General features: G+C 34.7%; 1 protein-coding gene across 1 annotated transcript in view; it reads right to left on the reverse strand.

Annotated features, from left to right (window-relative positions):
• Positions 1-7,890: 7,890 nt before the first annotated feature.
• Positions 7,891-14,068, reverse strand: part of SH3BGRL (SH3 domain binding glutamate rich protein like) — an 88,208-nt gene continuing 82,030 nt past the window's right edge. Inside the window, exons 3-4 of the mRNA XM_066249883.1 lie at positions 12,320-12,400; positions 7,891-10,188 (exon numbers count right to left, since the gene is read on the reverse strand). Coding sequence (XP_066105980.1) covers positions 10,156-10,188; positions 12,320-12,400 — 114 coding nt within the window. The 3' untranslated portion in view covers positions 7,891-10,155. The remainder of the gene's footprint in view (positions 10,189-12,319; positions 12,401-14,068) is intronic.

A 14,068-nucleotide genomic window follows, 5' to 3' on the forward strand; every position in this document is an offset into this window, starting at 1 on the left:
CGGGAAAGGCACCTACTTGGGTTTAGAGAAAATGTATCAAAGTTGTTATGGCTGTCCAGCTCCGTCCAGGTAAGCATCAAAACCATTTGTTCTATCCCTATCAAATTAGGCAACGTGGTCTTTTTTAATTAAATGTATTAGGATGACACTGTTTAACATAATTATACAGATTAATTTCTCTTTTTTTTCACTTATCACATTGTATTTTGGTGATTTTCTCCATCAAGTGTCTGGGCCCTTCATTTACAGTTGTGGTTGCCAAGCACAGAAGGAAGCTTGTGCTCACCACCATTAGCTATGGGGGAGATGGAAAACCAGGCAGCAGTAATGCAGAGACCATTTGTTCTCCCTGTCCCTCCTCCCAGATGACTTGCAGATGAGGGGAGAAAAAATGTTTTGACTGGTGTTTTACGATCCATGGGGATTCAGCTTCTCTTCCCGCACGGGTGGAGGCAACTGCTTCCTTGTCACCAGGCCCCAGTGTTCCCCAAATGGGTTCTTACTTGTGCCACAGGGGCACTAGTTCCCAGCCAATCCTGAGCAGTGGCCACCGGCCCTTAGCAGCGGCCCTAAAGAAGCGCGGTGCCAAGCTTGAGATTTCCTATAAGATACCTGAGCCATAAACAACGGTGAAATGGCTAATTCCGGTAACTTCGATTTACTTCTGCAAAGTAGCCTGAGAGTGGAAACAATGGACTCCATTAAAGTCTATTATTCCAGCATATCAGGGTCTAGGGAGGTGAGTGGGAAGAAAAGAGCCTTAGCGTGTAAAAGAGACAAGAGTGAAGATATTCTCATTGGTGACTAAAGGATTGTGCTAAAACATTATAGTTCTCTTCCTTTCTTTCCTTCTTCAGCTCCCTCTTCTCTAGGTTTTCAGAGGTGGAACGTGGGGGGGTGAGAATATGGTTAATGCCTTCACACAGGTTGTGCTCTTGGGAGTGACTGATTAATCAGGGAGGTTTCTGTGGGGACTGCTTGATTTGGAAAGTTTCTTTGTCCCGAATTCAACCATCATAACAGTTTCCAATAATTTTGTGGATGTTTCAAACGAAAGTGAGGAAGGCTCCTCCTGTTCAGGATGGCAGATGGAAGAGATAAGGAGCCCTGCTTCCTGGGAGAGGAAAATTGGCCAAAACCATCAGAAGACAGGGTAACACCCCTAAGACAAACTGATCATTATTTTTTAAGGAGAAGATGTTATTAGCATAGATAAAATATTTCTTAATTAGAGCTTAGATGAGTTATTTTGACAAGGATATAGAAAGTATCAGAGAACAGTGCTTCTCAACAGCAATATATTGCCAGCCACCTGTCATTTCAAATTGTCTAGTAACCATTTAAAAATAGATGAATAGATGAAATTAACTTAATATATTTTATTTATTACAAAACATACAAAATGTTATCATTGTAGCATATACTCATTATAAAAATATAGATTTTATGTATTCTTTTTTGTATCATCTTGAAATTCCAGTATGTATTTTGCACTTATAGTTTGGACTAGCCGTACTTCAATTACTCAATAGTTAAATGAGGCAAGTGGTTAACACATAGACAGCTCAGTTATAAAAGGATCTTTATATATGGTTAAGCACCTCATTTTGCAGTTTTGGGAGAAGCATGAAAATTGAAGTATTTGGAATTGATTATAAGTGATTGACAAACATCACGAGCCTGCTGTGTGTCACATACAGTGATATGTATGGAGGAATCAGAACTGATACCAGCCTAGAAAGAGGGCATCACTTTTGCATATAGTCTCGTCAGGCAGATCAGAAATTCCACCTGGGTACTATGAAATAACAAGAAGCAGTTTGAAAAAGAAAACTGTACCATTTGGCTAGTTTTTTTTAACATTGTGATTTATGTTATTGAATATGGTACTAAAAGTCTATAAGAGAGAATTATTTAGAATCAGTAGAGCACAAAGGATATAGCAGAAGACTCACTCAATTGTTGGTCTGTCTCTCAAACTAACATAAAAATCACCTGGAGGATTTGTTAAAACAATCCTGAAACCCACTCCCAGAGAATCTGATTCAGTAGCTTTAGAGCGGGTAAGGCTGATACTACTGTTCTTATGAACCACAATTAAATGAGCACTGGTATAATTACCTCTTCTTTTCTAAATAGCTTCTTCTAAAGAGGTTTTGAAAGATCACTAAAAAGTTTTACTTAAGTCACATGCATCATGCTTCTGCAATTTTAAAAACTTATGAGACTCAGAAAGTGGAAATGTTTCATTTTGGAATTTCATAAATTTCTCAGCTCTCTGTTGGGTATAGGCAAGGGCTTCTTAGCTTGACTGGATTATATTTTCAAGTCATCAAACAGAAAGCCTAGTGACATGCACATTCGCAGAAATCCCACTTGAATACAATTGAATAAACTGGGGTTTGTACTTGTCAAATTGCTTCATATAGGTTTTCTCATTCTAGTATTACAGGTTTTATGACATTAAGTTGCCCAAGATTGTCATGTAAAAATGTGGAAACCTCAAACCTTAATATTAATATTATAATTATTAATAAAAAATTATATTTCAAAATATGTGTAAAAGATAACCAACTGACAATTTTACTTAAGTAATAAGATGTGCTTCAGGAAAAAAGACAATAGGGAAAATGCAGTCTATTAAAAGAATAAACATCTAATATTTCATATTAAAAAACATAGCAAGAGCAAAGAGGGGGGAGGGGAGGGGCACAAAGAAAACCAAATAGAAGGTGACAGAAGACAATGTGACTTTGGGTGATGGGTACGCAACATTATCAAATGTCAAAATAACCTGGAGATGTTTTCTCTGAACATATGTATTTTGATTTATCAATGTCACTCCATTAAAATTAATAATAAAAAAATGAAAAAATAAAACAGCAAAAAAGAGAACACTTTTATCCACTAACATATTTATAAATCATAATCCTCTTATGTATTTATTTTTTTAATCCCATGTATTTTACTTATATATGTAGGCATAGTCTCTGATTATGGTTTAGAATATGTAGTATGTTTTCCTCAAATTTAAAAACCTATTATGTCCATTCCTACACAGAGCTACATTAAATATTGGCATAAATTAACACAGTGATAAGTTCAAAGCCTGTTTCAACCATTAGAAGAATGTTGATACCACTTCATGTGCTGTATGAACTCAATCCAGTAAACATTAATAACCCACTGGAGATTTGTAGCCCCTATTGACACCTTGTTATAATTATTCATATACATATTAAACATATTTATATATTATATATCTATATGTATGTGATATATATGTGTGTGTATATATATGAAAGTACTTAAATTTTGCTCCTCAAAAAAGTATCACATCATTTAAAGCTTTTTTTCCCCAAAGCATAATGAACAGGGAAAATAAAAATGAAACACCACTTTGGATCACTAGATTAACATTTTTTATCGCTTAACATTTTTACCTAGGTGAAGCAGACACAGGAAGAAGTTATTGGAATTTCAGATGCTTACAAAATAAAATATGAACTCATAGATATTTCTGTCAGTTTGAAAAAACTTCAAGAAATGAGGATGAAGGTTTTTTACATCTAGGGCTGTACCACCTCTGATATTCAACAGCCAAGAATATTGAGGAGTTAGAGTAAATTTAATTTTTATTTTATTTCCATATAATGGAGAAATAATATATTTATAAAGTGTGATGGTCAGGTTTCTCCCTCCGTTTATATAATATATCACAGAAGACAAAGCAATTTTTACTTTAGTAGAAAAAGATTTTCACAAAAAAAACTATCACATTGTTTTGGAATACTCATGCAGTATTTTTCATATGTCACATTATGAACTTACTGATACACTGCAGAATTTTTTTCACCTAACAGCTGGATGATGTTTGCAAAAGCCCAGGTAAGATAATTAGCAAACTTACCTAGACACTTGAGTTTAATGACTTCATAATAGGAACTATCAGCATTGATATTGCAAAATAATTTTAATTCCTTTTAGGATTCTGAAATGTTTCACAAAGCAAAAGAAAACAAAGAGATTCTAAAATTCCTGAAGATGAAATGGATGAAAAGCAATGACATAAAAGATGTTTACTGACGTGAATCTTCATCTAATTCCACATACATCGGATACTTTTAATTAGAACAATAAACTGTTTCATTAATTGTTACCTAGATCAAATTGTGTTCATTAAGAGGTGGAGCTATACCATTTCAGTTATACATTAAAACCATTTATTTATTACACTATGAATATTTTATAAAATTGTGTAAAAAGAAATAGAGTTTAATATTTATTCTTAAATCACTAGTAGCTGTGTACTTGTAGGCATGAAGTAGACTTTCAGTGTAATTTTCAATTTACTTTCAGTTTTATTTTTCCATGTTTCTCAGTATATGTGAAAAGTTTTACTATCTGTATGTACTGGAGCTATTTCAAAAATAAAAGAAAAAATCAGATAACTGGGTCTCATTCTAAGCCCTCCGAAATATAAATGGGTGAGAACAGTGTTGTGAACAAACTTCCCTGGTGGTATTTTTTGTACACTAAATTTTGGGAAGCAATAGTAAAGAATAGCAATATTTGAGGTCACTTCTCCTTTGACCTTCACCTCTGCTGTAAAATGGTAGTCTACTTACAAATCTGTCTTTAGTTTTGTGGTTCCTATCTTATTGAATAGCAATCCCATGCACTCAAACCCCGACTCAGAAACCTGGACATATCTTTAATATGCTCTGCTGTCTCACCTCCATATGCAATCAATTACTAAATCTTACATGAACTAGTTAGTCTTAATATCACAGTTAATAAACACCTTCCAGCTCTCCAGCTACTGCCTTTGCTCATGTCATCTCTTTTGTTTATACTTTTGCAATATCTTAACTTCCTACTTCCAGTTTCACTATTTTAATATCTGCCCCCCTCATCACTGCTAAATCAGAGTTTTTCAATCTTGACTGAATTGTGGAATCACTTAGGAAACTTTAAAAACCATAATGTCTGGATCCTATCTTTAATATTCTAATGTCCAGCTATAGTTGGAAACCATAACATTAAAGGGATCTTTCGAGACATAAGTTTAAGTTTATGTAGTCCATATCGAAGGTTTTTCACAATATGGTGTAGAAAACCACATTCTTCAGACTCATCAGAACTTTATAAATATGCACATTCCTGAGAGCTCTCCCAGAATTCTAAAATTGAGGCAAAGGTATTTGAACTTTAAATGAATAGTTCCAGATGACACACTAATTTCTGCAAAGTGTTGAAATCTAAATTGTATAATCAGGCCCTGGCCAGTTGGCACAGTGGTAGAGCATCGGCCTGGCGTGCAAGAGGTCCTGGGTTCGATTCCCAGCCAGGGCACACAGGAGAAGCGCCCATCTGCTTCTCCACCCCTCCTCCTCTCCTTCCTCTCTGTCTCTCTCTTCCCCTCCCCCTCTCCTTCCTCTCTGTCTCTCTCTTCCCCTCCCCCAGGCAAGGCTCCATTGGAGCAAAGATGGCCCGGGCGCTGGGGATGGCTCCTTGGCCACTACCCCAGGCGCTAGAGTGGCTCTGGTCGCAACAGAGTGATGCCCCAGAGGGGCAGAGCATCGCCCCCTGGTGGGCAGAGCATCGCCCTCTGGTGGGCGTGCCGAGTGGATCCCGGTCGGGCGCATGCGGGAGTCTATCTGACTGTCTCTTCCCGTTTCCAGCTTCAGAAAAATACAAAAATAAATAAATAAATAAATAAATAAATAATAAATAAATAAAATGTATAATCATTGTCTGAAACGAGCTTCTATAGATCATACTTTTCCCACCTTTTGGTTATATTTAACTCTCTCTCCCATTAACCTTAATTACATGTTTTTAGTTTCCTAAACGTATCAGTTTTGCATTCTCTTGCCTTTTCACACACACCTGTAGGTCTATATCATCCTACCATCTGCTTGACAAGTGTTGATTTTTTGCAAACAGCCAGCCAGATATTTCTCCAGTAAAACGGGTTTCTTCAGGAACAACAAAGAATTGCGGTTCAGAGCATGTGTTCCAATAATGAACCATATGCAAGTCCAGATAAATACTCTCTATGGAATTGAGATTGAAGAAACAATAACGAGAGAGAGAGAGAGAGAGAGAGAGACAGAAAGAGAGAGAGAGAGAGAGAGAGAGAGATTCATGGATGGACAGGGACAACAGTGTGAACAGTGTGATGATGCTTGGGGGGAGGTAGAAGAGGGTAGAGAGAAGATAAATGATGATGAAAGGAGATGACCTGACTTGGAGTTGTGAACACAAAATACAGCATACAGATGATATGTTGCTGAATTCTGCACCTGAAATCTGTATAACTTTGTTTACCAGTGTCACCCCAATAAACTCAATCAAAAGAAAATAAGTCTATTGGAGAAAACTGAAAATTCAATGTATAGTGACCTTTCATTGGGTGACTTATGGCAGTCTCCCATTGGGTGAGTTGATACTGGGCAAGGAGAAATGTTTTCTTCCTCCTCTTAAGGTAAAATAGTATCATTTCATGTTGGAGATGTAAGGTAAGTATCCTTTTGTTGAGGTCAGTAATGTGTGTTGAGTGACCCATTCTGTCTTCTAGCTTCCTAACTCCATTTTAATTAAATTTTGTTTATTAATTTTCACATTTCTTTTGTTTGATCAAAATCTTTCTGTGAATGCATCACTGATCAAGAGTTATGTTTTTCCTGATCCAGTGACCTTTTCCCTCTCAATAATAGAAATGACCTTTCCTAGGTGTTATGTCTCACTTTAGAGGGAAAGTGCATAGTTTGCAAACCTATTGTGATCACATTTGAGTAAAAAGGAGGGATAGAAAGGAGATTTCTCAGGTGTTTCTATCTAAAATCTGTATTTAAGAATACTGGATACAGTAAAGGTATACTTAAAACTTTATGTAAATGGAACCATACAATACTTAGTATCCTTTTCTGGCTTCTTTCATTGGGAATAATTATTTTGAGATTTGGCCACGTTGTATCTTGTATAGATAAGATTTTATTACGTTTTACTGGTGAATAGTATTCCATTATATTAATACACCACCATTTGTTTATCCACTGTCCTATTGGTGAACTTTTAGATTGTTTCTAGTCTTTATTACAAATAAAGCTGTTTGGAACATTCATATGCAAGTCATTGTATGGACATTTAATTTCATTTCTTTTGTGGAATTCCTAGAACTGGAATGACTGGGTCATACAATAGATGTATGTTTAACTTTAAGAACCTGCCGAACAGTTCCCCAAAATGACTATACCAGTTTACATTCCCACTAGCAGTTAAGAAGAGTTCCAAATCCTCAACACCCTTACCAACATTTGATATAATCAGCCCTTTGTAAACATTCTAATGAGTGTACATTTTTCAAATGAATAATGATATAGAACATCTTTTTTAGGTGCTTATTTCCCACCCACATTTATTTGTGGGTGAAGTGTCTGCTCAAATATGTTTCTCATTTTTATTGAGTTGTTTGGCTTTCTCATTGAGAGTTCTTTTTATATTTAAAATACAATCTTTTATCAAATATGTAAGTTGCAAACATTTTCTTTAGTACGGTGGGTTGATTTCTCATTCTTTTTATACATTTTTATTTTTCGGTTATAGCTTATTTCCAATATTATTTTGTACTGTTTTCAAGTGCACAGGATAGTGGAACACTTTACAAAGTGATCTTCTTAATATTTCCAGTACCCACCTACACCATACATAGTTATTGTAATATTATCGACTACATTCCCTATACTGTACTTTACATCCCCATGACTATTTTGTAACTACCAATTTCTACTTTTTAATCCCTTCACTTCTTTCACCCAATCACCCAACCCTCTTAGAGGGTATTTTGCTAAGTGAAGTAAGTCAGTGACAGAAAGACAAACACCATAGGATTTCACTTATATGTGGAATATAGAGAACAATATAAATGAACAAACAAAATAAAAACAGACTCATAGATACAGAGAACAGACTGATGGTTGCCAGAGGTTGGGGGGGGGGCATTATGGAACAAAGTAAAAGGTGAAGAGATTGAGAACAAATTTAACTTGAGAACAGTTTAACTTCCTTTTCTTATATTAACCAGACATACAGTTCTCAGCTGACAAAATAAAAGATTTCAATTTTAGGAAGACTCAATCCAATCTTTTACTTTAAATATACATATATGTTCATTGTAAGGTAAGCCTACTAGATAGAAACATCTCAACAAGTTAATCTATTTTTGAAGACTGGTTTTGACAGTGCTAATTTATTTTATACAAAAATAAAAGTAAAACTGTCCACATACTCTATTGCAAGTAGCATCATCTGCATTTAATAAAGCTCACGAAAAAATATTGACTAATTTTTTCAACATTTTCCAGGATCCATTACAAAGCACCCTGTTTTCTCTAGAGTTCTCCAGAGCATATTTTTGTACACAAAACAATGGACTATTTCTTTGTTTGACTCCAGTGTGTATTGCAAAATTCAAGACCCTAAAAAAGACATTTAGAAATTGCATTGACATTTTTTTCTTTGTTATCTCTTTTATCCTTCCCCACTCTCTAAAAACATATGCATTACTCATCTAAAATCACCGTTAAACTATATAGAAACTCCAGGAATACAGAAATTATTATTTTTTAAAAAAGGAACACAGAAATTATATTTCTAAAAGTACTGAGTTTATTTTAAAACATCACATCAAGTTTGAATCTCAGTAAAAAAAGTCATGTCTTCATTATAAGTTGATTTTAGCAAAGAGCACAGACTTGAATATGACAAATGACATGATAATGTAATTTTAAAAAGTGTTTTATTAATAAAGTATTAGGCCATGTTGTTTCTTGTCTTTTTAGAAGTTTTTAGAATTAACATTTTAAAAATGGACCTTTTATATTGTACTTGTACTATTTACTAGAATAGAGGTATAAAAATATTGTATATACTTAGATTAATGTACACTGCTCACAAAAATTAGGGGATCAGGGAACGTGAAGATACTTCAATACTTTCTGCCTTTTGTATAGTGCATTTTCACCAATGAAATAAAAGTTGGTTTTGCATCTTATTTGTATGATAGAACAACTTTCTTTGACTTGTTGTTTGCTTTTCTGATGTTCTTGTTTAATAAAAAAAATCAAATGCTTCTTTTTATTGCTTCAGATTCATTTTGAAATATCCCCTAATTTTTCTAAGCAGTATATTTATACCATATGTGTCCATGCTAAATAAAAAGACAAAATATTTGAGAGATAGTGGCATGTGTGATCACAATTTGTTTTAAAAGGGGGAAACCACTAAAATATTTTTAGTAAAAAAAATAAAAAAACCCAAAAATTGGGGAATGAATGTTCACCTATTGTATAACAGTTAATTGAAAGTCTGAGCTCTTTACAAAAGGTTGCCATGTTAAACCTACTGACCATCCACTTCAATAACATAGGTATGCATATTTCACTGGGAAAAGCAACTTCAAAATATGATTGCATCATAGCTATGTGGTTAAGCAAGAAACTTGTCAACTAAATGCATCTATTTGTGTGTGCGTGTGAAATAATCTGTTCTGATCATTGAAATATGTAATTAAAAGCTACATTTAGAAACCTAGAAAACCTGTGTTTCAGTAAATAGAAGCTTCAACTACAGCAGAATGGGAATGTTATAATTACCACAGGAAATTACCATGTATGCCATACCATAAAAATTACCTGCTACTAATTTTTAGTCACAATAATGTCACATCAAAAAGATACATGTTTTTGTTCACTAAAATTAATGAGGCAATTTGGGAACAAAGGACAGTCTTTCTCTCTCTCCTATTTATCTTCCTCAGTGTAGACCTATAGATATACTTAACTGCAATAATATTACCAACGAAGTATACAAGTGTTTGCTTTATAAAATCATTTTAGTAGATAAAATGCCTTGGCAGTTAACAAAACTATTCCATGACATCTTAAAATTTTACGTCCATCTCATATTCTCCTCATTATAACATTCACATTTAATTATGTACTCATTTCAACTGTTTGCATGCGAAAACACCAACTAATCTATTATTTCAACACTAAACCTATTTCTTTTGAAGCCTAGATAGCTCTGTTATAATATAAAAAAACAATGGAGACTCCTTTTCTGGAATGCTTAAGGCAGAATGTTGAAAGTTCATGCTTGCTGCTTCGCCTGCGCTTCTGCTTCCTGAAATGAAAACAAACAAACAAACAGATTTAAATATCACAAAGCAGACATGCAAGTGGATTTTTGTTGGACTACATGAGCATAAGTTACTAATAGTCAAAAGCAGAAAGTGGTCCCTGGAAAAGACTGTCCTACTTGAGACGTGAATCATCCTTTGTGCAGCATATCTACACTGTTTATGCATTTGGTATTCAGTAGCTGTGCTGGTTATCAGATCAGCTGCTGTAGTGTTGCAGTGCTTGTGTTCAAAACACCTTTATTTTACATAATAATAGCCCCAAAGTGCAAAGAGTAGTGATGCTGGCAGTTCGAATATGTAGAAAAGAAATCATAAAGTGCTTTCTTTAAGTGAAAAAGTAAGTACAGTACAATAAATCTGTAGAGAGATAGAGACCACATTCACATAACTTTTATCACAGTATATCATTATAATTATGCAGAAAGAATTACTTTCTGTTGATACTCCCTTACTGTTCCTAACTTATAAACCAAACTTTATCATGGGTATGTATGTATAGAAAAAATCATAGTATATATAACTTTCAATACTATCCATGACTTCAGGCATCCACTGAAGGTCTTCAAATGTATCCACCATAAATAAGGGGGGACTACTCTAACATCACGTGCAAGTATGTCCCAATGCAGTGGTTTCTATTGCTGCCTCTGTAATAGATGCTTTACTGTCACATCAGGGTTTTGGAACCCTCAAGAGCTCTGTCACATCCCCTGCAAACCCTTTCCCAGACTCCTTACTATTAATGCATGATTATTTCCCCTGGATAAATATAGCATTTTATTCACACCAATTGTATGGAATTTAGCATAATATGTCTTAAATTATAATTATTTGTAAACACATGTTATATAATTATTTGTATATATGTCCCTCACTAGGTTATAAACACTTTGAAAGTAGGAACTATGAATTATTCTCTGTGTTTGCCCCATTATCAATGTCAGTCAGTGCTTGACATTCAATAAATACTTGTTGAATGAACAACTGAATGAATGACTTCTACTTTTAATTAAAGGAGAGGGAGTCATTGTCACATAATACAAAGTATCCTTCCTTTCATACTTCCTAAAATATGTACTGAAATCAATGACTTAACTCGGGTTTTACTAACTTTTTCAAACAAAAATACCTTATCGAGCATTTCTTATTACTTAAATTACACAAAGCCTAAAATAAGCAATTTTAACAAAGTCTGACAAGGAAAAAGAATTCCACAGTAAACCAGATCACAATGTTAGTAAATCATTTCTAGTGAAAACACAAATAGAGCACAAACTCTCAAAGTTGGAGACGGAGCTAGAGTTCAAGGAATCTATTTAAAATGGGCAAAAATAGCAATATACTCAGAAGCATTTAAAGGTAGATGAAATGAAAATAACAGGTCTGTCATTCAATTAAATAAAATATAAAGCTCAGGAAAAAAAGTTCCTAATAGCAAAATATAAACTGATGGAACAAGGGACATACATTTGGATCAAGGGAGCCAGTGTGGAGAAAACCTATGGTAAAAGGCAAAAGTGTTTTTCAAGACCATAACTTTGAGATATTTCATTAAATAGGTAATTTCATTCTTAATTCTTTTATTTATATGGTCTCAATGGAAAGACTGCTGCTTGAAAAAATAATTTGTTTTTGGCAGAGAAAAAGCCTCAAATTAGGTAGCAATTTAGTAACCAGTTTTGAGATTCAAATGCTCTCAGTAATTTGAATTGATGACTCTAACATTTGTTTCACACAAAGACAGAAGATGGTGCCAAAATTACTATGGAATAAAAGGTTTTACATCCATATAGAACCACTAATGATAGCTGAAATAACAGAGTCTTTAAAATACTTACCACTTATTTGTGAATGGGTCAATGAGAAATTTGCTTCCTTGAGCAGACTGATGGAGAGAATTCACTTTACCTACCTCTTACTCACATACTAACGTATATGATTATACACTTCTTACTTCCCTGCTAGGGATTAAGTGCAAGCAGAGCAGAGACATTTCCTTTCAGCAATGTGGTATGGCCTCTGCCTTAACCTAAGTACTTACTAAAAGTGGAAATCATACTGAGTGAAAAGCTCAGCAGCAATAAAATGGCCTATAAAGAACAAAAATCATACCTTTGAACCAGGTGGAGCTGTCAGTCCTAGAAAAGCATACACTGCATTATTTTCTCTGGCTTCAAAAAAGGCATCATAGTCCTTGGTGAAAAAAAAAAAAAGCAAGAAGAATTAGCAATATGCAACCAAAGGAAAAAAAAGAAGACATTTATTCAAAATGGCTTGACTACTCAAGCTCTTTGGTGGCATCAATTTACCTAACTCCATTAATGTTAGAATTCTGGAAAAGATAGTAAAGAGGCAAGACTTATTGAATCTCATTTCATGTGGGTTAGAAGATATGCAATTCTGTGGGGCAGAAACTTAAAAATATTTTATGTTAGATCACACAGAATTGAAATCTGTCTCTGAACAAGTAGCTTTCTCCACAGCCCAAAGCAGCCAACTATTTGCTAGTAAGAGGTTATTCTGGTAGGAGTTCACTGTTACAGTTTCCCATTATTTTTCGTTCATTATTTATTAAGGAAGAGGTGATCTCAGAACCTATCTGATATTACCTAGATATGTTCAAAGCCATAAGAATACTGAATCTGCTGTATTTAGAAGGAAAAAAAATGTGATTTTCATGAAATATGACCAGAAGAGCAAACAGACTACTGAAAGGTTTCTATCTGGAGATCCAAGAAAGCCTCATGTGATGAAATTTGGTTGTACTCTTTTCCCACTGTCATCCTCAAAGCTACCAAGTATACTCCAAAGAAAACAAATAGAATTGCCTGAATTTGTGACATAATCAATAGCCAACCTACTCTGAAAACACAGCCATTGTCTACACCTGGCCTTCGGTTATTCAATTTAAAACAGACAGATAAGCCCGGCATTTTATCTGGTTTAATTAGAGGTAGAAAGCATTCATAACTTGCTGGCTTCTCTTGAGATCGCCTCACCAACAGATCACAGTGTTACAGGTCTGTTTGTTTTTTCTAGAATGTGTAATTTCTGGCACCTGGAGGATCTGGAGGTATCAAGTTTATAGTCTCTCAAGCCATTGGTGGCCCCAAATTTGCGCCCACCCTAAGAAACTTAAGTATTTCCCTTATTTAGGGATTCTTTTAACAGTCAGAATTGGTAAAGCCACTGGAATCTCCACAAGCATTAACACAGGCATCTTTTTATATACCCTAGATGTTGACAAAGTAATAAATACTAAATAACAGGCATATATGAGCAGACTTCTTTGAGCTCATTATTCAAAAGCAGGAGTCCCCAAAATACGGCCCGCAGGCCACATGCACCCCATGAGGCCATTTATCCAGCCCCCTGCCGCACTTCCAGAAGGGGCACCTCTTTCATTGGTGGTCAGTGAAAGGAGCACTGTATGTGGTGGCCCTCCAATGGTCTGAGGGACAGTGAACTGGCCCCCTGTGTAAAAAGTTTGGGGACCCCTGTTCAAAAGAGAAACTAACTGGATCAAGATACCAATTCCATACTGAGACACATGACTTATATGTTACTCAAGGTAAAATATAGATAGATGATAGATAGAAAGATAGATATATCATATCCACACTCAAAAGTACTACTTAAAACAATCCAGCAGTCACGCAAGGGGCATTTGTTAATAACAACAAAGCAACAAAAACACCACATTTTTTTTAAATTTGTGTGAAAGAAAATAGGTCTTCAGTTATATTGAAATTTGATAAATAATGCTATGTAGGGGAATCCTGTCATTGTTTCAAGTGTTTTAGATTCAAAGTATATTACCTTTTCTTAGCCTTCAATGTATCAAACACCTATCTTTTTTGC

The sequence above is a fragment of the Saccopteryx bilineata genome, chromosome X, assembly GCF_036850765.1.
Source record: "Saccopteryx bilineata isolate mSacBil1 chromosome X, mSacBil1_pri_phased_curated, whole genome shotgun sequence".
NCBI classification, from domain to species: Eukaryota; Metazoa; Chordata; class Mammalia; order Chiroptera; family Emballonuridae; genus Saccopteryx; species Saccopteryx bilineata.